The 25712-nt window shown below is 46.0% G+C and overlaps 1 protein-coding gene across 1 annotated transcript in view; it reads left to right on the top strand.

Annotated features, from left to right (window-relative positions):
* Positions 1-25712, top strand: part of ABCA13 (ATP binding cassette subfamily A member 13) — a 396112-nt gene that overhangs the window by 25274 nt on the left and 345126 nt on the right. The window contains exons 4-13 of the mRNA XM_069587332.1: positions 8793-8947; positions 10229-10257; positions 11995-12158; positions 14858-14988; positions 17439-17572; positions 18704-18868; positions 21171-21370; positions 23021-23148; positions 23836-23936; positions 24280-24459. Of these exons, the coding sequence (XP_069443433.1) occupies positions 8793-8947; positions 10229-10257; positions 11995-12158; positions 14858-14988; positions 17439-17572; positions 18704-18868; positions 21171-21370; positions 23021-23148; positions 23836-23936; positions 24280-24459 (1387 nt within the window). The remainder of the gene's footprint in view (positions 1-8792; positions 8948-10228; positions 10258-11994; positions 12159-14857; positions 14989-17438; positions 17573-18703; positions 18869-21170; positions 21371-23020; positions 23149-23835; positions 23937-24279; positions 24460-25712) is intronic.

Below are 25712 nucleotides of genomic sequence, written 5' to 3'. Positions count from 1 at the left end.
CACAGCCTGCAGAGACCTCTCTCCACATCCTGAGAACCACAGTCCATTTCAGAACCTTGGATGCTGATGAGCAGGAAAGAAGTCCCTCCTGGTGCTGGGCTCTGTCCTCAGACCTGCCCCCTCCACTCAGAGGCTCTCACTGTTTTCATATTGGTCCAGGATGAATTCAGTGGACTCCCAAAACCATAAAACTCACTTCTGATCACTTTTTGAGAATTGTCTCAGATTATGAATATCTGAAAGCAAAATCTTAAGTCTATTTAAACATCACAGGTAACCAATTTGTGGATTTCTGTGCCCTTTGTGGTCCCTGGGGAAAGTTCACTTTGGGCAGGAATCCCAAATTTCATCTGATCTAGGATCACTTCAGTTTAGCTGCTAAGTCATGTCTGACTCTTCGTGACCCCATGAACCGCAGCACGCCAGGCCTCCCTGTCCATCACCATCTCCTGGAGTTCACTCAGACTCACGTCCGTCTAGTCCGTGATGCCATCCAGCCATCTCATCCTCTGTCGTCCCCTTCTCCTCCTGCCCCCAACCTCTCCCAGCATCAGAGTCTTTTCCAATGAGTTAACTCTTCTCATGAGGTGGCCAGAGTACTGGAGTTTCAGCTTCAGCATCATTCCTTCCAAAGAATTCCCAGGGTTGATCTCCTTCAGAATGGACTGGCTGGATCTCCTTGCAGTCCAAGCGACTCTCAAGACTCTTCTCCAACACCACAGTTCAAAAGCATCAATTCTTTGGCTCTCAGCCTTCTTCACAGTCCAACTCTCACATCCATACATGACCACAGGAAAAACCATAGCCTTGACTAGACGGACCTTAGTTGGCAAAGTAATGTCTCTGCTTTTGAATATACTATTTAGGTTGGTCATAACTTTTCTTCCAAGGAGTAAGCGTCTTTTAATTTCATGGCTGCAGTCACCATCTGCAGTGATTTTGGAGCCCCCCCCCCAAAAGTCTGACACTGTTTCTCCATCTATTTGCCATGAAGTGATGGGACCAGATGCCATGATCTTCATTTTCTGAATGTTGAGCTTTAAGCCAACTTTTTCACTAATCTATCCATTTTGGTTTGAGTTTTGTGTATTGTGTGAGGAAAGGGTCAAAATTCTTTTCTATATGGATGTCTAGTTGCTTCAGGGGATTGCATTTAATCTATAAATTAGTTGGGAGAGCATTGATATCTTAATCTTAAGACTCAATATTAACACTGAGTCTTCTAATACTTGAGCATGATATATTTTCTATTTACTTAGATTTTCTTGAATATCTCTGAGGAATGTTTTTGTAGTTTTCAGCTTACATATTTTGTAGTTTACTACATTTGTAGTTTATATATTTTGTTGATGTATTCTTAAATAGTTTCATATTTTTTGTATTGTTTTAAAAATTTAAAATATGGACAACCAGTTCTAGTGACTTTTTTTTTAATCTCTCATAAGATTTTTATATACATGATCATGTCACCTGGAAATACAGCTTCGCTTTATCCTTTACTACCTGGTTGCTTTTTCTTTTATTTAGAATTTAATGGTTTTTTTATGTTTATTTACCTTCTTTATGTTCAAACTTAGATAATCAGTTTCCTACCTTTTCTAATATAAAAAGTAAAAGCCTTTTCATTCTTTTTGAACACTACCTTACTTCATCTCACAAATTTTGATTTGTTGTATTTTTGTTTGCATTAGGTTAAAAATATTAGCTTATTTCTACTGTAGTTTATTCTTTGACCCATGGGTCACTTGTAGGTCAGATGCTTAGTTTCTAAATATTTGAAGATTTTCCTGAAATCTTTTTATTACTAATTTATGCTTAATTCCACTATGGTCAGAGAATTCTGTGTGATTTAGGTCTTTTTCAATTTGAATTACTTTGTGGTCATAGCATGTTATCTCCTTTAATAAATATTTAGTGTTACCTAAAGCGGTGGCTCAGAGGGTAAAGCATCTGCCTACAACGTGGGAGACCCGGGTTAGATCCCTGGGTCAGGAAGATCCCCTGGAGAAGGAAATGGCAACCCATTCCAGTACTCTTGCCTGGAAAATCCCATGGACTGAGAAGCCTGGTAGGCTACAGTCCATGGGGTCACAAAGAGTCAGACATGACTGAGCGACTTCACTTTCAAAGCAACTACTGGCCTTCTGCTATTGTTGGGTGACATTAAGTCTTCAATATCTTTATCAATTTTCTGTTTGTTCTATAAATAATCAAGAAAGGATTTGTAATCTTTGTAATTGTGGCTTTTTCTGTTTTTTACTGATTTTTGATTCATTTACTTTGAAGCTCTGGTTTAAGTGCATACATGTTAGAATAAATCTTTTCTGTGTTGATTCATTTATCATTATATAACTTAATCCAGTTATCTCAGTTATTAGACATTATGCATACAAGACATTGTACATGAAATATATCACACAGTATGTTATACACAGTATACTATATCCATTATCTAAAATACTATAATACATAATATATGATATGTTAATATAATCTCTTTATCCCTGGTTGTATTTCTTGTTTTGAAGTCTATTTTGTTGGTATTTATTTCAACTCTGTAGCTTTCTTTTGATTAGTGTTACATGATATATCTTTTTCCATCTTTTTTACTTTCTGGCCGTCTTTAAATTTTATTTTTAAAATTTAACAGCATAGAGTTGGTTCTTATTATTCAGTCTGACAGTCTTTGCCTTTTAGTGTTTAGACCACTTGTTTTTATTATATTGGATTTACTTTGTTCCTACTTTTGCCATCTTTCTGTATTCCTATTTTTCTCTTTGTTGCTTTTGTTTATGTAAATTGAATGTTTTGTATCCTTTAGTGTTTCTCTATTATTGACTTATGAACTGTACCTTTTTGTTATATTTTTCTAGTGGCTTATGCATTTTTGTACTAATGTACATGTATCTATAGGAGTGATTACTAGAAGCAGAATTGCAAGTCAAGAGAAAAATGCATTTTTTATTTTAATGGCCTTTTGCAAATGATCCTATATGGAGATTATAATATACTGTACCTTTTCCTGAATTTGTCATGTATTATTTGACTTTATTTTTCTTTAACTTTCATTTTGAAATAATTATAGATGTAAAGGGAGTTGTTTCTCAATAGTGAGATCTTATATAACTATAGGGCAATATCAACATGGGAATGGGGGTACTTCCTTGGCAGTCCAGTGGTTAAGATTCTATATAGCCAATGTAGGGGAATGAGTATAAATTCTGTCAGAGGTAAATTTTCAAGAAATTAAAAATGTCTTTTGTATAACAGATATATCACTGAGTGTTACCTCTTTAATTACATGATCAGTAGGATGACAAAGTTGGTTCAGGGAACAGTTGAGAAACTAGTTATGTCAACCTTTAAAACCATGAATATTAATTCTGTAGGTAAGACACAAAGCTTGTTTGGGTCCAACAGGGACAATAAGGCAATAACTCTGTAGGTGATCTTTTTGACAGGAAAAAAGTCTTCAAGTCACATGTAGCTTCAGAGCTGCATTCTCCAGGAAAAGGAAATAGTTCCAGGGTGAACATGGATTAAAAAAAAAAATAGATCTAAAGAAAGTCCCCAAGGCTTTTTACTTTATTTCTTCTTTCCTCAGTTGGGAATTTCTCTAACTTTTCCTCCCTTTTAAACTCCAGAGCTATTACAGGTTTCCAAAGCCTTTACATCCTTGAGACTCTGCTTGTCAGCACTTGGGTTACTGGTGGGCAGTGAAGGTAGGGGTCTGGCTGGCCTTAGCGGCCACAAGGCAGCTGAGGGGCATTCAGGACAAGACAGTTCCTAGGGTAATTACTTTTTTGCATTGGGATCTGGCTGTCTTAAGAAATAATCTTAATTCTGTTAAACTGTGCCTTGCCAGTAAATGAATGAGGAAAATTTACTCACGTGCTCAGTAGTGTCTGACTCTGTGCTACCCGTATGGGCTGGATATACCCCACCATGTTCCTCCATCCGTGGAACTTTCCAGGCAAGAACTGGAGTAGGTTGCCATTTCCTGCTCCAGGGAGTCCTCCTGACCCAGGGATTGAACCCACGTCTCCTGTGTCTCCTGCACTGCAGGCAGATTCTTCCACTGAGTCATTGAGGAAGATCCCAATAAGAGACATTAGCAGAATTTATAATAGAAACAGTGCTTCCCAGGCAGTGCTAGTGGTTAAGAATCTGCCTGCCAGTGCAGGAAGAAGATGTAAGAGAGGCTAGTTCGATCCCTGGGTTGGGGAGATCCCCTGGAGGAGGGCACAGCAATCCACTTCAGTATTCTTGCCTGGAGAATCCCGTGGACAGAGGAGCCTGGTGGGCTACGGTCCATGGGGTCACAAAGAGTGAAGCAACTTAGCACATACACACACATGTAATAGAAGCAACAGTCCTGTTTATCTTCTTTGCTTATTCCTGCAGCTCTTGGGCTGAAAATGTGTCTGTCCCAGCATCAGCTGTATTATTACTGCCCTTTATTTTTAATTTTTAAATTGTTTTATGGTCCTACTTTATATTTAAAAATTGCTTATTTATTTTGGCTGCACTGGGTCTCCATTGCTGCACATGGACTTTCTCTGATTATGGAGGCTACTCTTCACTGCAGTGTGTGAGCTTCTCATTGCAGTGGCTTCTCTTGTTGTGGGCTCTAGAGCTTCAGTAGTTGTGGTGCGTGGGTTTAGCTGCTCTGCGGTATGTGGGATCCTCCCAGACCAGGGATTGAAATCGTGTCCCCTGCATTGGCAGGTGGATTCTTATCCACTGGAATACCTGGGAAGTCCCTATTACTGCCCTTTAAAAAGAGTTGGGAGCTGGACTCTGTGCTAAGATTTTACATAGATTCCCTCTGCTGACCCTCCAACAACCCTATTAGGATTCAGTTCTGTTGCTCAGTCATGTCTGACTCTTTGTGACCCCATGGACAGCAGCATGCCAGGCTTCCCTATCTATCACCAACTCCTGGAGCTTGCTCAAACTCATGTCCATTGAGTTGGTGATGCCTTTCAACCGTCTCATCCTCTGTCATCCCCTTCTCTTCTTGCCTTCAATCTTTCCCAGCATCAGGTTCTTTTCCAATGAGTCAGTTTTTGCATCAGGTAGCCGAAGGACTGAAGTTTCAGCCTCAGCATCAGTCCTTCCAGTGAATATTTAGGACTGATTTCCTTTAGGATGGACTGGATCTCCTTGCAGCCCAAGGGACTCTCAAGAGTCTTCTCCAACACCGCCATTCAAAGGCATCATTTCTTTGGTGCTCAGCTTTCTTTATAGACTCTCACATCCATACATGACTACTGGAAAAACCAGAGCATTGACTAGACAGACCTTTGTTGGCAAAGTAGTGTATCTGCTTTTTAATATGCTGTCTAGGTTGGTCATAGCTTTTCTTCCAAGGAGTAAGCATCTTTTAATTTCATGGCTGCAGTCACCATCTGCACTGATTTTGGAGCCCCCCAAAATAAAGGGTTTTATTATTTGAATCATAACCTATTAGGGTTATGATCCCAATATTTGAATGATGACTTTCTAAGGGAGACATTGCTTGAGAAACATTTTGGCTTTGGGGACCCTCAGGGGGCTTCAGTTTCCTTGTCTGCAAACTGAAGGAGGGGCCTGAGTGATTCCTCCCACCTCTGACATCCTCAGCTCCTTCACTGAACTCCCACAGGGGTTTCTGGATGCAGCGTTTGGCTTGGGGCCCTTTGAGAGAGTGCTTTTCTACTGGTCTGAGGGCCACCTGCAAGGTGGCCTTTTCTTGTCTTCCTGAATCAGATCTCCTTTGTCCCCTCTTCCATTCACAGCTCCTCCAATACCTGGCAGGGTCCAATGCCACCTGATAAAAAGTCCAAAGAAAGAGCTGGACTTGGGAAGGAGGAAATTGGTCTCCACACAATGCCTGTTTCAGCCCTGGGATTTCCCCTGTGTGTGCTAAGTCGCTTCTGTCATGTCTGACTCTTTGTGACCCCATGGACTGCAGCCTGTCAGGCTCTCTGTCCATGGTATTTCCCAGGCAATAATACTGGTGTGGGTAGTCCTTCCCTTCTCCAAGGGGATCTTCCAGACCGAGGGATCAAACCAATGTCTCTTGTGTCTCCTGCATTGGCACGTGGGTTCTTTACCTCTAAGCCACTTGGGAAGCCTCTGCTTCCTTGTAGGTGGTGACAATTAAAGGTTGATGTCCCAGGGGGGCTGATGCAGCAGGTGGATTTATCTGTGGACAACCATTCCTCCAGTCACAGTGTTTGAGAATTTATATAATAAAAGGTTTGAGAGTTAAAAAATCTAATGGGATCTAACTTTTTAATCAGGAAAAATTTCTCCCAATTTTACTTTTTTTCCCCCTCTTGGATGTGGTAAAAGTAATTGACACCTACTTACTTTAACAAGCTTCTAGCAATTAGTGAAATGATCCCTTGTTTTACTTTATTAATTTATTTTCCTTGTATTATTTTAAATCTGTAGTTTCTTACTGACTAAGGTAATTTCCCACTGAATTTGAGAATGGATGTAGATGGGGTTCAGTTCAGTTGCTCAGTGGTGTCTGACTCTTTGCGACCCCATGGACTGCAGTAGAGGGTAGATTGTGCTGATTTTAAAGGTTGTGAGAATGTTTTCTCTTTTTCACTCAAGAAAAATCATTTTTCCTCCATGTAAGACAAGTATTAAGTTAAGAAAAAACAGCAATTTTATCATCATTTTTTATTAGAATTACATAGTGTTGCTGAAACAAAAATTAACCCGAGTAGATTTTAAAGGTTGGATTGGCTATATTAAATGATTCATGAATTGAGCAGCATCCCATCTGGTCAGTAGAGAGGGCTCCTTGTCTTGCCTTTAAAAACCTCACAAGCCAAAAAGAGCATTTCAAGCTTAGGCAACCTTCCTGTGTGGAAAGAGAGGGTCCGTATGGCAAACCATCTTTCTTTGGGGATGGAAAGGACCACCTCCTTGGTGCTGATCAGAGAATTCCACACTGAAATTACATCCCCCAGGGGTATATTACTGGGAAAACCGACCTGCAGTTAGGTTGGGGGTTAAGTCTTGGTTTCAGCATGGGGGACTCCATCCGGGGTCTGTGCATTTTCCCACACTGTGAGGTTGGCCAGGATCGTCCCTATTAGAACCACTAGGAGGGTGGGTTAAAATGCAGAGTCCTGGGCAGCCTCCTGGCTGAGGGTGGGAGGCAGGCTCAGAGTCTGTTCTTCACAGCCTCCCACTCGGTTCTGACCCTTTCTGCGGGAGTCTGCTTTCTAGAAGCCCATTGTTAAAGATGAAAGGGAATCTTTTCATAAGCATGTGATGTTACGTTAATGCTTCTCCTAGAACTTGACGTTTACATTAGATCTAGATCTTACCCTTTTAGATCATTGCTCCGATGGCCATTGTTGTTGACACACTTTATGTTCCTTAGTGTCTTCTATTGGTAAAATTATTCAAAGCTAAAATAAATTTGAGAAGAAAATGGCAACCCACTCCAATGTTCTTGCCTGGGAAATCCCATGGACAGAGGAGCCTGGTGGGCTACAGTCCTTGGGGTCGCAGAAGAGTCTGATATTACTTAGCAACTAAACAAAATTAAAGGAAAAAAACCCCGGGAGAGGATATTTTTTATACATATGACAAAGGGAAGCTATGTTTCAAACATGAGAAGACAGGGGACATCCCAGCAGAAAATGGGGCTGTGGCTTTGACCACCCAGTGGGGACAGCCCTCTTCCCTCCTGATCGCTAGTCCTTGTGACCTGGCCTGACATCTGTCCTTTTTGTCTGGGGCTCCCCTGCTTGTACCCACAGCTGACCTCTCCTAGGGAGGCACCCCCCAACGCTCCCTGGACATCCCCTAGGGCCCCTCTGCCTGATGCCCCATCTTCACGATGCCCAAGTGGGTCTAAATCAGGGGTAAGACACACAGTCTTGTCTTTGGCTGCTCTGCTGGGCTCCCCGCTGCCCGCCCAGACCTTCCTGCCCATCCCCAGCTTAGCTGAGCCTCAGTATGCTTGACCCACCTCTTGGCTGGACTTGCCATTTACAGTGGGGCTCATCCTGCCTATTCTACCTGCAGGGCCTCACTCACTGCTGTGTTGACCCCCAGCATGTTGCTTGAAGCACGCGGTGTAATCAATGAGAGGAATGAAATGACTAATAAACATATAAAATGATTGAGCCTCACAGATAATAAAGAGATTGAGGACAGCTTTCTAACTGTATTGTTTTCCATTAAAAAAATTGTTATTGCCCATGCTGCAAGACATGGGGGATCTTAGTTCCCCGACCAGGGGTCAAACCTGCGCCTTCTGCAGTAGAAACATGTAGTCTTAACCACCGGACCATCAGGGAAGTCCCTTTTATTATTATTTTTTAAACTGAAGTATAGTTGATTTACAGTGTTGTGCCAATAACTTTCTAATTTTAAATTGGCCAAAGTTTTTTAAAAAATTTATTTGGCAGTGTCTGGTCTTAATCTTTCATTGTGGGGCAGGGACTCTCTAGTTGAGGTGCATGGGCTTAGTTGTCCTGAAGCAAGTGGGATGTTAGTTCCTCGACCAGGGATCCAACCTGCATCTCCTACGTTTCCAGGAGGATTGTTAATCACCAGACCATGTCCCTGGCCAAGTTTTTTTTTTTTTTAAATGATAGAGTCCATTCTGGATGAAGGTCCAGAAGAGTGGGCTGTTGGGGCATTGGAGGAGGTGTAAATGGGCACAGCCTCAACTGAGGACAACTGGGCCTTTTGGTATCAATAACCTTAAACTGCTGAGGAGACTTGTGCCTATAGATGAGTTCTACCCAGGTATTTACTTCATTTATTTAAAGTTCTCCTAGGCTCCCAGCTGCAGCTGTCCCTCACCAGAAGGTCGACGACCTGGCCTTCTTAAAAGAGATACAGGACCTCGCCCAGGAAGTTTATGAAGTGATGGACAAGGCTAGAAACTTACAAAAACTCTGGGTAGAAAGATCCAAGGCTCCAGGCAAGTAAATCTCTCAGGTCTCCACTCCATCCTGGTACTTAGGGTTGCTGATTTAGCTAATGAAAACAAAAAACATTCATTTAAATTTTTACCATAAGTATATTTGGTATATAATTTTTCCCACGTGCTCTCTGAAGCCATTGTTTAGGTGTTTTCTCTGTGGCCTTCCATTCGGCAGGCTCCACTGATTAGGTCATTGGTGACTCACTGCATCTCCAGCCCCTCAGTCTGATGGTCAGAGGTGGTCACTGGTGCAGGGGGAATGGAAGGTCCAGCTCTGTCACCAACTTGGGTTCTTGGGCTCCTCAAAGGCAGTAGAAATTGACCAGAGGCCAGATGAGAAATTTAGGCGAGGCTTTACTGAGGCCCTGCTGCAGCAGAAGGGAGCAAGAATAAGTGGCAGGCTCCCTTCAGTGGGATGAGGGTGGGGGCGGGTCAGGGGGCCATGTGGGGTGATCTGTGCACCCCCTGGGAGGTGCTATCTGCAGGGATCATGTTCGGGACACTGCTTCGCAGTTGGGTTTCGGCCTTTTTGTATCCTGTTGTTCATACTTCGGCCCAACTGCAGGAGATGTTTGTCCCAAGTAGGACCTAATTCCAGTCCATCTCAGAAATGTGTCTCGGCTTTTCCAGTGAAGCCAACTGGGCACCCAAGCCCCCAGGTGTGTCCTTAGTGTTCAGAGGCACTGTCATCTCTTGGAGGTCTCAGGGCTTTTCGAAGTTCTCCTGTCATGAACAAGGGTGTGATGCTGCCATCACACCCTGCACTCAGGAAATGAGAGTTCTAGGAGCCTGCGTTAGTAGCTGAAAGCAGAGACCAGCACATATTTCTTATTTGATCACAAGCAGATTCCAAATATAATCTGAAAGGTCGTACTTTCATGTTCCCGTCCCTCTTCAGTTTTTTCCTTTCTCTTGTTTTTCTTCACTCTTTTATTCTCTCTGTCCTGTTCTGCACGCTCACAATGTCTGTGGAATTGGAGACTGAGAAAGTAATAGGTGGTTATTTGGTAACTCCATTTAATTTATTGGTTATTCCAATAAATAATTAATGGCAAATGGTTGAAATTTGGTTTACTTAAATCACTTCCCTGGAATTTATTTAACATCAATGTGTTTTGGAAGAACAGACTGTTGCCTTCAGATTTGCTTCTCAGGTTGTAATCATCTCTCAGAGCAGAACTCTGTGATTGGCATTTGATTTTGGAGCTAGAATAGGTGCTTGGCACATGCTGTCTGGTTGCTGCCTGAACTAATCTCTCTGATGTCTTCTTTTTGTAGATTCTCCTTATGGTTCCAGTTTTTTAACAGTAAGTATTTTAACAAAAGTTTGAAACTTAGTCTTCAGAGACATAATGGCATTGACACAAAAAAAAAACAGTTGAGAACTATGTTTTTAAAAATATTTTTAATTTTTGAGTTCTTGGCTGCATTGTATGGCCCAAAGGATCTTAGTTCCCTGGTCAGGGATGGAACTCATGCCCCCTGCAGTGGAAGCACAGAGTCCTAACCACTGTACCACTGGGGAATTCTAAGAACTTTTTTTTTTAAGAACTATGTTTTATTCAGTGGACTTGCTGAGGACTTAAGCCAGGGACAGCTTCCCTGGTGGCTCAGATGGTAAAGAATCTGCCTGCAGTTCCGGAGATCCAGGTTCAATCGCTAGGTTGAGAAGATTGCCCTGGAGAAGGGAATGGCAACCCACTCTGTATTCTTGCTTAGAGAATTCTATGGACAGAGGAGCCTGGCGGGCTACAATCCATAGCGTCTCAAAAGAGTCAGACATGCCTTAGCGACTAAAGCTTTCACGTACATACGCTTACAGTCTCTCAGTTCTCTCTGAGGAGCTGCTCTGAAGAGGCAAGGGAGGAATCTGGACGTGCAGGAATTTTTGCCACACAGCTGGGGAAGTCGGAACATCAAAAGATTCCTGTTGGTTAAGGAAAAAGCACATCTTGTGTGAATGAGCTCAGTGCCTGTCCATGCATGGGAAAATGCAAGAGTCTGGGCTCGTTGAAATCACCCTTTGGATGTGCTTCTTAGTTGTCTGGGGCCAGTGTCTGGCTCTTCTCCGTCCTGAACCTCCTCAGGGTGCACAGGGGAGGGGTGCGGAGTCAGGGGGTGGGAGAGTGGTCTTGGATGCAGCGCCTGCTGTCTTGATGGCTGTAGCATTCCCCGTTTACTGATATGACAGGCGACATTCTTCTTCCGCCATGGTTAAGTTCAAAGCACTGATTTTAAGTTTATTCTTCAAACACATCTTTCTAGCGATTTGATGGTTAGTTAACACTGTATAGAAGCTGTATTTGAGATAGCCAGAAATGTGCAGGAGATGTATTAAAAGACGAGTATTTTTCAGTAAGGTTGTGAGTTTAGAAACCCAGAGGGTGGACATGGCGTTGGCTGACGCAGGGCAAGTGGCCCTGCTCTTCCACTGGAGGTTGCCCAGGTTCTGTCCCTGTCAGAGAACTAAGACACAGCAAGCCACAGTATAGCCAAAAAAAAAAAAAAAAAAAGATTCATGTGTTTGGCACAAACCTTTGTCTCGCATTAGATACACAGCCTTCAGGTAAGGCCCCAGTCGTTGCCGGGGGACGTTTTGCTTTCCAAGGGACGTTTGACAGTGTGGAACATAGTTTTGGTCACATGGTGGGGGGGGGGTACGAATTTTTGTGAGGATGGAAGTACTCAGTTATTGACACTATAACTGATATGTCATGATTGTGCTCAGCTGCAAGAACAAAAAACCTCAGATACCAGTATCTATTCCAGTTTTGTTCAGATTTGAACAATTCATCATCTATTTCCAAAATCTATCTCAACATCTTAGAAATTGGTTCAGCTTGTTACAAAAACAGACATCTACCTCTCTTCCCCAGTTCGAACTTCCACAACAGTTAAAAAACTAACCTCACAGAGTAAATTTAAAATCAGGTCTGTTCAAAGTAGTGACTCAGGAGGCATGGCTTTGGCCCCCAGGGTTTCTGTGTTCTTACAGTTGTGGCCCTGTGCCTCCCCCTCTCCCACGTGGCGTTTTGTTCCATCAGATGGATCTCAATAAGACCGAGGAAGTGATTGGGAAGCTGGAGAGTCTCCTCCAGCAGCCTCACCTCTGGGACTTTCTGCTTTTACTGCCAAGACTCTATGCAAACAACTTCCACATTGCAGATGGCGTCCTTGCGGGAGGACACCTACTCCACGCGGTTCTGACGTAAGTTAAAGTGAGACACGCAGCCAGTCACAGAGGATCTGGTTTATCCTTCTCACTTTTTTTTGTTGTTGTTGTTTGTTTTACTTTGTTTAGTTTTGGCTGCGCTGGGTCTTCTTTTTTTGTATCTTCATCTTTTTCCTAATTTTATTTTTAACTGGAGGATAATTGCTTTGCAATGTTGTGTGGATTTCTTCCTCCTCACTTTTTAACGGGAAAATATATCTCTGAGTGATTGCTACCAGAAAAGTGGGCTTTATGTCCCTGGAATTATGTCACCCAGAGATGGCGGAGCTCTTGCTTCGCCATGCCTGCCTCGTGTTCCCAGTGTAAGCATTTTAAGTGCAGTGACGCGATTCAGAGCATGTGCTCCCTGATTTAAACAATATAACATTGCATCATTAATGTTTCCTGGGTCCTGAGAGTCTTCAGATGAGCATCATCACTGGCTGAGTAACACTCCATTTTGATAAGGTACCGTAGACTGCAGTTTACTTGACAGTTTATAACTGGTCTTCGGTTGTTTCTGGGCTTTTTGTTACTGGAGATGTGACATGAACCTAATGTTACTGAGTCCAAGCTTGCTAAGCTTGCTCTGCTCACTGCACGACAGGCCAATGAATCCAAGAGATGAGGTGTTGAGGCAAGGAATCCGCCTTTATTCGGAAGGCTGGCTGGCTTACCGAGAAGAGGGCAAACTACCCGAGAAGATGGCAAACTACTGTCTTGTTGGGGTCTGGATGCCGGGTTCTTTTATGGATCACAGATGGGGGATGGTGGGGAAACAAAGTAAAGAGGCCACTTAATCTTGCAAGTATCTCCTAGAATGGCAAGCCTCAGGCTGGGGGATGTGTTAATTTCTTTCTTTCTGCCATCTCTGGGTGGACAAGTTTCTGAACAAAGGCACTTTCGTTTAACAGTCAGGAAGAGGGACAGGATTCTCTGAGGCAGGACATTGTATGAGAATAATAATAATTAAGGCAATGGCACCCCACTCCAGTACTCTTGCCTGGCAAATCCCATGGGCAAAGGAGCCTGGTAGGCTGCAGTCCATGGGGTCGCTGGGAGTCGGATACGACTGAGTGACTTCCCTTTCACTTTTCACTTTCATGCATTGGAGAAGGAGGTGGCAACCCACTCCAGTGTACCTGCCTGGAGAATCCCAGGGACGGCGGAGCCTGGTGGGCTGCTGTCTATGGGGTCGCACAGAGTCGGACACGACTGAAGTGACTTAGCAGCAGCAGCAGCAACAAAACAACAGAAAGCAAGTCAAAGAAACGGTTTCTACAAGGAGTCAGAATTGACTTCTCCCTGCAGCAATAATACTTTAAACTAGTTTCTTACTAAATGATGCTGCAGTGGCCCCAGATATTACCCAAAACAGCTAACTCAGTCTTACCAGTCGTGGTTCATGGAGCAGCATGATGGTCTCCTGTGATGGACCTGACCCCATGTTACCCTGGGTTGAGACAGGAGTGAGATGTAAGCCCCCAGTTAAAGGAACAACTTTTTGCTTTCCTCTCCCTCGTCTTGTTTTCAATCGCTGCTGCTCATCAGTCACTGCTTTCACTTCTGTGTTCTTGCTTACTAGTTACATCCTCGGAAACTAGGGCTACCTGGGGAGGGGAGGGATCTGCGGTTTGAGCAGAAAGTTTACTGTGTATAAAAGATACCCAGAACAAAGCCGGGACGCTCAGCCTTTGGTGGCGACTCTGCTGGGCCCACAACGGTGCTGAATAAACCCGGCTGTTCGGCATCTTTGAGTGCTGCTTATCCCTTTCTGGCACCATGGTTTCCATAACAGGGTGACCTTTGAGAGGACCCCTTCCCAGGTGGCTTCCCACATTTTAATAATGTGGTCTTCCTCCCCTCCCCAAATTGGACTCTGTGTAAATCTGTTGTGTCAATAGGGTATTTTATTAGTAAAAGTTGATATTCTTTCCAGATTTTAAACCATGACTTGTTTTCTCTGCCATCAGTGAGAGCAGCCAGTGTTGCCCTCAAGCCAGTGGGGAGGAGTCCTTGTTCCAAAGGGGGCCCCTGGCTTCTGCAGCAGAGCCCCTTCCCCACCCAGAGCTTCCCGTGCAAGGGGCCAGAGCCCACTCTGAGAGCTCCATAGGCCCCTTCCGTACCCCCATGGAGGGCAGCTCTCCCCACTGGAGTGTGCACCCCTAGGTCCCTGGGTGGTCCGGGGGCTGCTGGGGGCAGGAGTGCAAGGTGAAGGGTGTGGATGGGGCTTGGATGTGCAGGCAGGAGTGTCCAGGGGTGCGGACGGGACCTTGGAGACGCAGGCAGAGCTGAGTTACAGGCAGAACTGGGGAGGGGTGGGTGGTGGGGACCCGGGACTCCTACCCCTTCATTCTGGTGCCTAACTCAGAAGCAGAACATTATGAAGTCGAGCAAGGCTTCCCACAGGGTTCTCCAGCAGGCAGGGGGGCCCCAGATATTAGACTGAGCCTGCAAACTTGGCACAGGTGGGCTGATGAGCACTTTTCTGAGGTCACAGCACTTGGCACCTATCGGCTTCCTGAGTGGACCAAAGAAAGCGCTTAACTTTTGTTAACTTTTGGTCCAGGGAGTCAGGGTCACGCTCCAGCCCTGTGAGTTCCAGCCACATCCTGCTGGAGTGGGGCCCGGGTGGAACGGGCCAGGGGGATGCCACCTGTTTTGCTAATGGTATTCTCGTTCTGCTTCATTTCCAGTTCCTTATCAGCTCTAGAAGATTTAGAGTGGCTGCCACTCAACCACACCTTTTCCAGGGTCTCTGAAATGGTGCTGAAGGTGGCTGTTTCAACGCTGGCATTCCTGCAGGAGAGTGGAGCGGTGGCCACAGGTATGGGCATCTTACCGCTATTGTGACATTTCACTGTTGTACTGGTTAAATTTATCAGCAGCCACCACAGAGCTCACATGCTACTCAAAGAAATGATTTAAATAAAATATCAAATGCAAGAGAGAATCAGCTGTTTCTGATAGAGGTAGACTGAAAATTTGGAACTTAAAACAGTTTGACTTTCTACCAAAGTTCTGCAGTCATTTCTAATAAGTATGTTATTTTCAATTAAAAAAATAACTGATTTTAAAACTTTTGGGCTTGTGCCCTCTAAGAACAGACCTGTCTTTGGTTCTTTTTTTTTCGGTTGTGCCACTCGACTTGTGGGGGTCTTTGTTCCCTGAGCGGTGATGGAAACCTGGGCCCCTAAAGGAAGTACAGAGCCCAACCCACTGGGCCTCTAGGGAAGTCCCATTAGTTCTTTGACTTTAGCCTTTCCTCCCTTCTGAACTCCTATTATTTGAAAAATATTTGAAGTATTTGAAAAACAATAAGAGGAGAAAGGTGATATGGATTTAAAACCCGCCCCCCCATCCCTGGCCCCACCACCCCGCAACCAAATAGATAGTTTTTCCACAGGAAAAGGTGAAATGACTTAGCTTGACCCGGGTATCTTTTCTTGTTTCCTTAAATTTTCATTTTCTTTTATTTTACTGACAAAATTGTATATATTCAAAGTGTACAAGGTGATGATTTGATATATGTATACCTGGTAACATGATCACCAGAAACAAGTTACTTAAAACATTCAGCACTTCACACAGCTGCCTTTTTTGGGTGATAATGATGTCTGAGTAATAAGTATATAATACAGCATTGTTGACTGTAATCCCAGTGTCATGCAGGAAATCTCCAGAATTTGCCTTTAACTGAAAGTCTGTACTATAACCAATATCTCCTGCCTGGCACCTCTGCACACACAGGAAGTGCTTGTTTTAATCTCAGAACCTGTTTTTTTCCCAAGCCACATTCTTGGGTAGCCACCCCCTCTCCCCCACTTCAGAACCTACCCAGAGTTCCCTGTGACCCTGACTTTCTGTCATCTTCACGCATTACTTTCAGGGCACTTGAAGTCTCATAGGAGGGCTTGTGGTGGAGGCTCGTGTACTGTAGCACTCAACTGTTGCTTGTTGAATCGTGATCTGAAATGAGCTAGAGCTGGGTTTCCAGATGCAGGTTCACCTTGGAATTTATGTGATTTTAGGTTTGAAGTTCAGAGAAGGCAATGGCACCCCTCTCCAGTACTCTTGCCTGGAAAATCCCATGGACAGAGGAGCCTGGTAGGCTGTAGTCCATGGGGTCACTAAGAGTTGGACATGACTGAGCAACTTCACTTTCACTTTTCACTTTCATGCACTGGAGAAGGAAATGGCAACCCACTCCAGTGTTCTTGACTGGAGAATCCCAGAGACAGGGGAGCCTGGTGGGCTGCCGTCAATGGGGTCGCATAGAGCTGGACGCAACTGAAGTGACTCAGCAGCAGCAGCAGCAGGTTTGAAGTTGCCAGGCCATACTCACCAGAGATCACCCGACCTTGGAGGTCTCGGGGGTAGATTTTGGGGCAGGGGTTGCCACTTCTGTATAGCGTTGCTGGGATACTTGGGTACCGTATGAGTTTTATATCTTGAGTAGCTCTGTTGTGGGGGAACATTTTCTTTGCTTTTAAATAATTTTTATAAATATGATTTTAAAGACTCCACAGTATTTTGTGCTATAAATAAATCATATTTCCTTCCCTCCTCCAGCACTAGACACTGAGTTGGTTTTCAATATTTAAACAGTGTAAAATCAGTGCAGTAATATCGTGGTTCATGACTTTTCCTTCAGGCATCTTATTAGGTTTCTTGAGATAGATTTTTTAAAACAAAATTATTGGGTTCAATCTGTGAATTTCATAAACTTCTTGCCATTCCGTTTTCCAGGGAATCTTCCCGACCCAGGGATTGAACTCAGGTCTCCTGCGTTGCAGGCAGATTCTTTACTGTCTGAGCCAGCCGGGAAGCCCATTATCAAATTATCCTCCAGAAATTTGTGGTCATTTATGTGCCAGGAGATGGCTCAGTAGTAAAGAATCCACCTGCCAACGCAGGAGATAAAGGAGATAAGGGTTTGATCCCTGGGTCGGGACCGTCTCCTGGAGGAGGAAATGGCAACCCACTCCAGTGCGCTTGCCTGGAAAATTCCATGGACAGAGGAGCCTGGCAGGCTGTAGTCCATGGGGTCTCAAAGAATTGGATACGACTGAGCATGCAAAGAAGCAAGTGATGTATCACCGCAAGCTCCATAGCTCTGGATTAGCTTCTATTTGCTCTTCCTGTGAATGGTCCAGTTGGCCTTTGGACCGTATTTGCATTTCTGTTCGAAGTGGAAAAGACATCATTTTCTAAATGACTTTCGACCTGTCACAGTGCTGCCGCAGCCGATGGTTTAAATCACTGGTTGTCTTGCAGAGTCAGGTTACAGCCTGTCTGTGAAGGAACTGATGTGGGACCCACAGAAGGTTCAGGCTGACCTGAAATCCCGATTTGGCTTTGATGACCTTCACGCAGAACGAGTCCTGAATTACTCTGCTGACCTACAGGAGGTACACACGCTCAGCTGCTCTCACACTTTGGGTTTCTCCCTGAGGGCGACTCTAGAACCTTCTCTTGGGACCTCGGGGCAGGAGTTCCCTTATTGAAATCTGGCTCCTTGGACTGGGCAGGACGCTGCTGTGTCTGACTGTTCTAGAACTGCTCCTTCCCTCTTTCCTTGACATGTGATCCCGCCTCAAGCACAGTTTGGATATGATAGAACATCTTGAGGCAGCAGGGAGACAAGCCAGGCCCCTGGGGATGGGAGGTTGTGAAGGCTGCGGGGTCCAGATGGGGCAGAGGACACGAAAGGACTGCTTTCCAGGCAGAGCGATGCCTGGGGTCTGGGGAGCCAGCTGGCTTCACCAGATCAGAGCCTCACTTTCCAAACTGTAAAATCAGGGGCTCTGACCCACTGACCCCTCCAGGCCCCACTAGCAGCTGCTCCTGAGGGGCTGGGAGACCCTCACCTGCTGACCCTTTAGTCTCTTGGCACATCTGTGGGTGCTTCTGCTTCTTGCAGGGCAGGAGCCAAATACTGTAGCCCTGTCTCCTTCGTGTGCCCGCGCCCCCACACCCCTTTCCCACCTCCAGATAGGATGACACCATGATTGTTATAAAACTATGTAATAGAGGAACGCAGTTCATTCCAACAAGAACATACATGTTTTAATGGTTTTGTATTAGAGAAACTTCATGTGAAGGTCATTCACAGTAATAAATGAGGTTTGGTTTCAAAATAGTAAGTAATTTTTGACCCAGAACTCTGATCCAACTTCATCAGGCTCTGATACTTAGAAAACGATCTTGGCCAAGTAAATTTGTGAATCCAAGGTATCAGTTAAACTGTGTCAGCCCGTGGGTGCCTTTGGCCCAAGGGAGTGAAGATGAACAGTTTCTGAAATCATCCTGTGTCCTGGAGAAACTGCGGTTCTCCTGAAAAGGGTCATCAGCTTACTCCTGCGCTCTGAAAGGCCTCCCTTCTAGGTAAATGCACGCGGATGATAGTGCTCCGTCAACTTGTTGTGTCTTCAGCCAAACAAACGTCGGAGCTTTTTCTTTGGCAGGATTGTGGTATTATTAGGAGAAAAACATCCCAGGAAAAAATGCTGATTTCTAAATAGTTCCTGTATCATTGGCAGATCCCCACAGACAGTTCCCTGGAGCAGATTCTGTGCTCAGCCTTGTCTGGCTCCTCTGAGGAAGAAGATGACGGAGAGGGTCGCCCTGCAGACTGTGACCCTCGGTGGTCAGCAGCCAAAGACTACCTGGTCCAGGCGGTCAGCCGGCTGCACCTCTACAGACAGGTGCCGTCCACCGTAGACACCTGTCCTGGCGTGCCCACACCCAAGCACGTTCCTCCTGAGTGTTTCCCTGCTGGATTTAATTTATTTATCTAAACTTTTGGGTTTTTTTCTGGGCTTGATTTCTTCCCCCCTACCCCACCTGTTTACTTTTGGCTGTGCTGAGATTTTGCTGCTGCTCTAAGAGCTTTCTCTGGTTGGGGCTAGTGGAGGCTACTGTCTAGCTGCAATGTGCAGGCTTCTCATTGCAGTGGGTTCTCCTGTTGCGATGCGTGGGCTCTAGGGCACACGGTTCAGTAGTTGCGGTGTGTGGGCTTAGCTGCCCTGCAGCACGTGGGAGCTTAGCCACGTGAGCCCTGACCAGGGATTGAACTGGTGTCCTGCATTGGCAGGTGGGTTCCCAACCACTGGAGCACCAGGGAAGCCCTGAGTTCTTTTTAATATTTTTTTTAAATTGAAGCATAGTTGATTTACAAAGTTGTATTAGTTTCAGGTGTGCAGTTATATATATATATTTATTTCTTTTCAGATTCTTTTCCCTTAGAGGTTCTTATAAAAGATTGCATATAGCTCCCTCTGCTATACCGTAGGTCCTTATTGGTGATCTTATTTATACTTATTATTTTATTTCATTGTGTGGAGAACACTGAACATGAGATTTACCTGTTCACCTGATTTTAAGTGTCCAGCACAGCAGTGCTGCCTACAGCTCAGGCCGTACAGCAAAGCCCAGAGAGGGTGCACCTGGCTTACTGGAGCTTTACAAGAGTCAGTCAATTCATCACTGCCTGCCCCCTTCCACGTGTCCACTCTTTAACTCCACATCTTTCCATGGGGGGAGGTGTGAGGAGCCCCACAGCCTGGCCTCCATCTGCACCTTCTTCATATGCGCACAGACAGCACCAGGGATCCCTCTTTATTTTATTGCACTATAGTTGCTTTATGATATTATGTTAATTTCTGCTATTTAACAAAGTGATTCAGCTATATATATATATATATATATATATATATATATACACACACATTCTTTTTCATACTCTCTTCCATTATGGTTTATCAGAGGGTATTGAATATAGTTCCCTGTGCAATACAGTAGGGCCTTGTTTTTTATCCATCCTGTATGCAGTCATCAGAACATCCAAAGGGACAGCAGTGACCTGACCAGCATTGCCACGGTCAGTGGAAGCCTTGTCTGGGTGGCGAGCTCATGGAGAAATGGAAGATAGTCAGCACACAGCCCTGTTCTCCATACATCCCCATGCTTTCAGTCTGGGTGGGAATGATCTGTTTTGGTGTTATGTTGATAACCCACAATGTGAACTGCCTTTAGAATCCCCAAGTTCATGACATAAAATGATATTTAGTAACTATGTATTAGCTATATAATTTTCAGACATATGAATATATTTATACCATTCCACATCAGCTTAGTTTTTAAGATTTACTTCACTTAATAGAAATGTACATTATTACCTTCAGACTTCCTGATGGTTCAGCAGGTAAAGAATCTGCCTGCGGTGCAGAAGACACAAGAGACTCTCCAGGCTGGGAAGGTCCCCTGAAGGAGGAAATAGCAACCTGCTCCAGGATTCTTTCCTGGAGAATCCCATGGACAGAGGAGCCTGGTGGGCTATAGTCCATGGGGTCACGAAGAGTCGGACATGACTGAGCACTATTATTACCTTCTCTTTCGAAAATGGGGAGAGGGCAAGGAAAAAGAGAAATTGGGCCAACAAAACAATTGCATGCATCCATTGTTGCAATTTGCAATTTTTAATTTCTGAGTAGAAATGAAATCCTAATACAATTGTTAACAGGTGTTTCAATCTGCTAACCACATAAAAACAGGCCATCTGTTACTTAGAATAGTCTGCTACTATTCCTTTCTTTTTTCCTCTTGTTTTTGGCTGTGCTGAGTCTTTGTTGCTTTGGGTGGGTTTTCTTTAGTTGCGGCAGTGGACACTGCTCCTCAGTGTTGTGCGTGGGCTTCTCGTTGCAGTGGTTTCTCTTGTGCAGCACAGGCTCTAGGGTGTGTGGACTTCAGTAGTCACAGTGTGTGGGCCCAGAGGTTGTGGCTCCCAGACTCTAGAGCTTGGGCTCAGTGGTTGTGGTGCACGGGCTTAGTTGCTCCTTGGCGTGTGGAATCCTCCCAGACCAGGGATCAAACCTGTGTCCCCTGCACTGGGAGGCGAATTCTTATCCACTGTGCCACCAGGGAAGTTCTGTTACTATTTCCTAACTAAGCGCTAGCATTTCCAGTTTATTACTGTTGATAACAATGTTCTTGTTTCTTGACGTGCAGGTACTTGATCAGCAGTGGAAAGGCAGCCTCTTCCAGCAGGTCCTGGCGGGGATTGGCCGTGGCCTGGAGGCACTGAAGACTCAGTCTGGGGAGGGAAGCCAGCCCTGGAAGGTGGCCAGGGCCCTGCAGGCCGCTCTCCTCCTCCTGAATGACAGCATGGCAGCAGATGGCCCCGAAGGCAGCCACACACCTACCAGGATGTAGGCACTTTTTCCTGTTTGGTTGTCGATGAGGTTTGACAACTCCAATTTTAAAGAGTGCATGACTCTTGGGATGTTTTCTGTGCAACCCCAATTAGTCAACAAAGGGTAGTTAGCAGCTGCAAAGTGCGAGGCTTGTATTGTGGACCCTGGTAGGACTCTTTGCAGCAATCTAGGTGCCTGTTCAGGTTTTAAAAACAACCAGTGAGGGTACAATATTTGAGGAGGTTTTCAGATTCTTGACCTTTTAGGTCTTGTGTCTTTGATATTTGTTTAAAAATGAACAAAAATATTTTAAAGGTCCTTTCCTGTAAGGAAGTACCTATTTTCTTATTTATTTATAACTTTTTGTGTAGTTGAAATGTTTACATGAGGTCCAGAAATATTTCAGAAGTAGGAAAGGTGGGTCACGTGTTTTCATCTTTAAGATACTGAAACCAGCACTCACTCACACGGAGGAGTGAGGAGTCTAGAGCGACGTGGGGTCTGTTTCTTCAGCAGAGGTGGCTGTTGGTAGTGATTTGATGAATCTTGTGTTGTTCAGTGGCTGAGTCATGTCTGACTCTTTGCGACCCCATGGACTGCAGCGTGTCAGGCTTCCTTGTCCTTCACCATCTCCTGGAGCTCGCTCAAACTTGTCCATTGAGTTGGTGATGCCATCCAACTACTAAACTCCTAAAGTTAGGGCTTTCCTTTGAGTAGAACAAAACTCGAGTGGTTGCCCAGGGCATGTGGGTGCCGTGGTGAGGCTTCTCACAGGAGGGAGGGGGGGCAACACAGGAAGGGTCAGCCAGCCGCAGACACTTGCCGGATAAGCTGGAGAAATCATGAGACACATGGTCCTATCTCATGAGAGCTTCACATACAGGACACGAACAAGGGCACTAAAAACTTCCCTGCTTGGCTGTCTACTTTGAAGCTGTTTAAAAATAGCACCTCTGTTACTGAAGGCATGTCAGTAGAGACACTGCACTGGGTTACCTTAACAATCCTGCCGACTTCCAGCATGTCCTGGCACTTCCGCCCAGGGTCTTGCCTGGATTGTGATGCACCACAGTGTTGGGGGTCCCAGGAGCCCTGCCTCCACTCTTGGCTTCTCAGGGATTCGGGGCATCAGTGACCACATTGTGCTCTGAGTACTGAGCCCACTCGGCAGGCATCCTCCTGAGTGACCCAGAGTTGGAGGAACGTGACTTGCCTGCGGTCATCCTGTCAGGCCCTGTTTTGGAAGCCACCTAACAGGGTGCAGGGGTCTGGTCCGAGCTGGACAGCCTGGACTGCACCACACACCATCTGAAACACTCTTAAAACACACTTCTGTGCAAAACTTTTTCTAATAACTCAGGTTTCATGCAAATGTCTTTAAATCTCACCTGGAATTTTATCCTAACCCTTGTCTCTTCTACCCACTACTCAGAATAAACTTTTCTACTTTGGGGTAAAGAGAGTGTTTAATCCATGTTCAGCCTAAAAGAATCCCCAAATTGGAGGATTCAGGGGATACGATCTGTCAGGAGCTTGGTTATCTGTGTCTGTGGGGACGTGAGATCCTGAAGCCGTGGGAGGTTCTCCTGTGAGTGGGATTTTATTTCCCAAGGAGGCCGGTGAACTGCTTTCCATTGTGTTTCATTTGTGTATTTCCGCCCGCAGATTACTGTATATGCAGAGACTGCAGCATGGCCTCCGGAAGCTGCCCCCGGGGCCGGCCCTGACGAGCCTGCTCCAGCTAGAGGGGGCTCTCAGGAACGCAGTGGCCCAGGATCTCCACCTCGTCCGAGGTAACTAGCGCCAGGTTTATTTGTCCACACTGCACATCAGGGCAAATGTGAGCACAGGGAGGGCAGACTCCAAGCCGCCCGACACCTGTTGGGTTTGCAGGTGAGGTGCAGGGGTGGAGTACATAGTTGCCCGAGGTGCTTCAGACCTAGCACGTGCAGGCTGAATAAATGGCTTGTCGCCTTGGAGATCACACCCTGCTGCTCCCTGTCAGCCTCCCTGGGGGCTGGACGGGGCTCCTTCCTGGGACCAGCTCTGCTGACCCATCCACTCCCATCCCCGGTGCTTGGGCGGGACTGATGCTCGCACCCCTCCTATCTTCCTTCCCCATGCCCCTGGGCAGAAGGGCTTGCCCCCTCGTCTGCCCAGCACCTTTCCCTGACTGAGAGCGTGACTGTGGTCCTAGGAGGTGGCTGTGGGCATTGGGCACTCAGGGTTCTGTCTCTTCTCATGGTGGAGGGGGAACGAGGTGGCTGACGGAACCTCTCCTTGTGAGTCTTCAAAAAGAGGAGCCCGAGTCGTGGGGACTTTCTCAGCTCCCTCCTCAGGGAGACAGGAATGTCTGACCGCAGGTCTGGGTGCTGACATGTCTGCTTCCAGGGGTCAGGGTGTTATTTGACAGCCACGTGTTGAGTCAGGCATGGGGCAGCCCCAGGGGCTGAACAGTAACCTGTCTGTCTGTCCTTCAGCAATCCTCATTTGCCTGGAGGCATCTGCCAACAACTCTAGATCCCATGGACCTGGCCAGTCGAAACTGGAAAAGGATGTGCTTTTTAAGGAGTTACAGCAGGTAAATCACAGCAAAGAATCGTGAATAAACAGCTTGGCTAGAACACTCGAGAAGCTCAGGCGGTATTTCCTTTTGCTCCTGCTTTGCTAGCAAAGTAAAGAGAACAGTAGGCAGTTTTTATGCTTTTTTTTGGCCATATTGTATGGTATATGGAACTTCCCCAACCAGGGATGGAACCTGTGTCCCCTGCACTGGCAGGCTGATTCTCATCACTGGACCGCCAGGGAAGTCCTGGTAGGCAATTTTTGAGGAACTTTGTTTTCTCTTGTAAGTCTGGCTCCTGTTTGTGGCCTCTGGCTCAGAAACTGTCTCACGTTGCTCTCCCTGGCTCTGTTTGTCTTAGTTGCTGACGAATAAGAACGCCACTTCTCTCTGCCTCGGTGGGTGCTTGTCGGAGACAGGAGTTCCCCTGAGTCCCAGGGTGGCTGGTGTCCAGGAGGCCCTCGGGGGACTGACCTGTGGTCCTCTCCCCTCCAGCGAGGCCAGCGCTTTACACAAGCTGCTTGGGTCCGTGCAGGATGCTGTGAGTATCCACCATCTGGCCTCTTCCGGGCCCTGGGGGCTCATTCCTGAGATAGATTCACTGAAGATGTCCACCCTGGAGCTGTGGTTTTATAGGGCAACTGTCAATGTCGTCGAACCCCCGCTGCCCCGGGACCCCAGTTTAGGCTGGGGTCCTTAGGAGGTTGTGTGCCCCACCTGGCCAAAATCTACTTGATGTTGAACGAGTCTCCCAAAGAGCACCCAGGACTGTCCCCAGGTCCCATCTACTTCCCTATGTCCAGGTTCCCGGTCTGGCTCCATTTCCAGCTGCAGATGCCGCAGCGGGTGGAGCTGTGTCCTGAGGTCAGTCAGTGGGGGGCCGAGTTGTAGCGCCAGTGGGTGGAGGCCTTGGTGGGCACGTGCTCTCCCTATGTCATGCCTAGGACCCAGGGCTGCCTTCCCCTGGAGTCTAAGTATGCGAAGTGTGCAGCATTAGTGAAAAGGACATGTCAAGTTCAGCCCACATTTTTCGTACTGAACACTGTCCTGTCTGCCCAGTCATGTGAATTCTTTGTGACCCCATGAACTGTAGCCCACCAGGCTCCTCTGTCCATAGGATTCTCCAGGCAAAAATACTGGAGTGAGCTGCCATTCCCTTTTCTCCAGGTTATCTTCCTGACCCATGGATCAAAGCTGGGTCTCCCGCATTGCAGGCAAATTCTTTACCTTCTGAGCTACCGGGGAAGCCCTACTGAACACTGGAAGTTATTTTAACGTTCATCCTTTTGTATTGATGGTTCATCTCACTTTCAGCATTTCCTGTTTCATGTTTATCTTCTTTCATTAAACCATGAAATAAAATCAGTGAAAAGATGAGACTAGTGAACTGTAGTAGTAGCAGTAATGTTGTTGCTCAGTCGTGTCCGACTCTGTGCGATGCCATGGACTGCAGCCTGGCAGGCTCCTCTGTCCATGGGATTTTCCAGGCAAGAACATTGGAGTGGGTAGCTGTCCCCTTCTCCAGGGGATCTTCCCAACCCGGGGATTGGAGCTGGGTCTCCCGCATTGCAGGCAGATTCTACACTGTCTGAGCCACCAGGGTAGCATGTCAGTCCAGTCAGGGTTTTCTTTGCACCTGCTCTGTGAGGGATCGTGGGTGGAAGGGTGCACGCCGGCCTGACTGAGGAGGGCAGGGGGCAGCCTGGGTCCCTGGTGGGGCGCGTCCTCCTGGATGAGTGTATGAGCTCTTAAGGAGGCTTGAGGCTGGAAGCAAGGAGAACTCGGGGAGAGTGC

The sequence above is a fragment of the Ovis canadensis genome, chromosome 4, assembly GCF_042477335.2.
Source record: "Ovis canadensis isolate MfBH-ARS-UI-01 breed Bighorn chromosome 4, ARS-UI_OviCan_v2, whole genome shotgun sequence".
NCBI lineage: Eukaryota > Metazoa > Chordata > Mammalia > Artiodactyla > Bovidae > Ovis > Ovis canadensis.
This window is presented reverse-complemented; position numbering and strand designations above follow the sequence as displayed.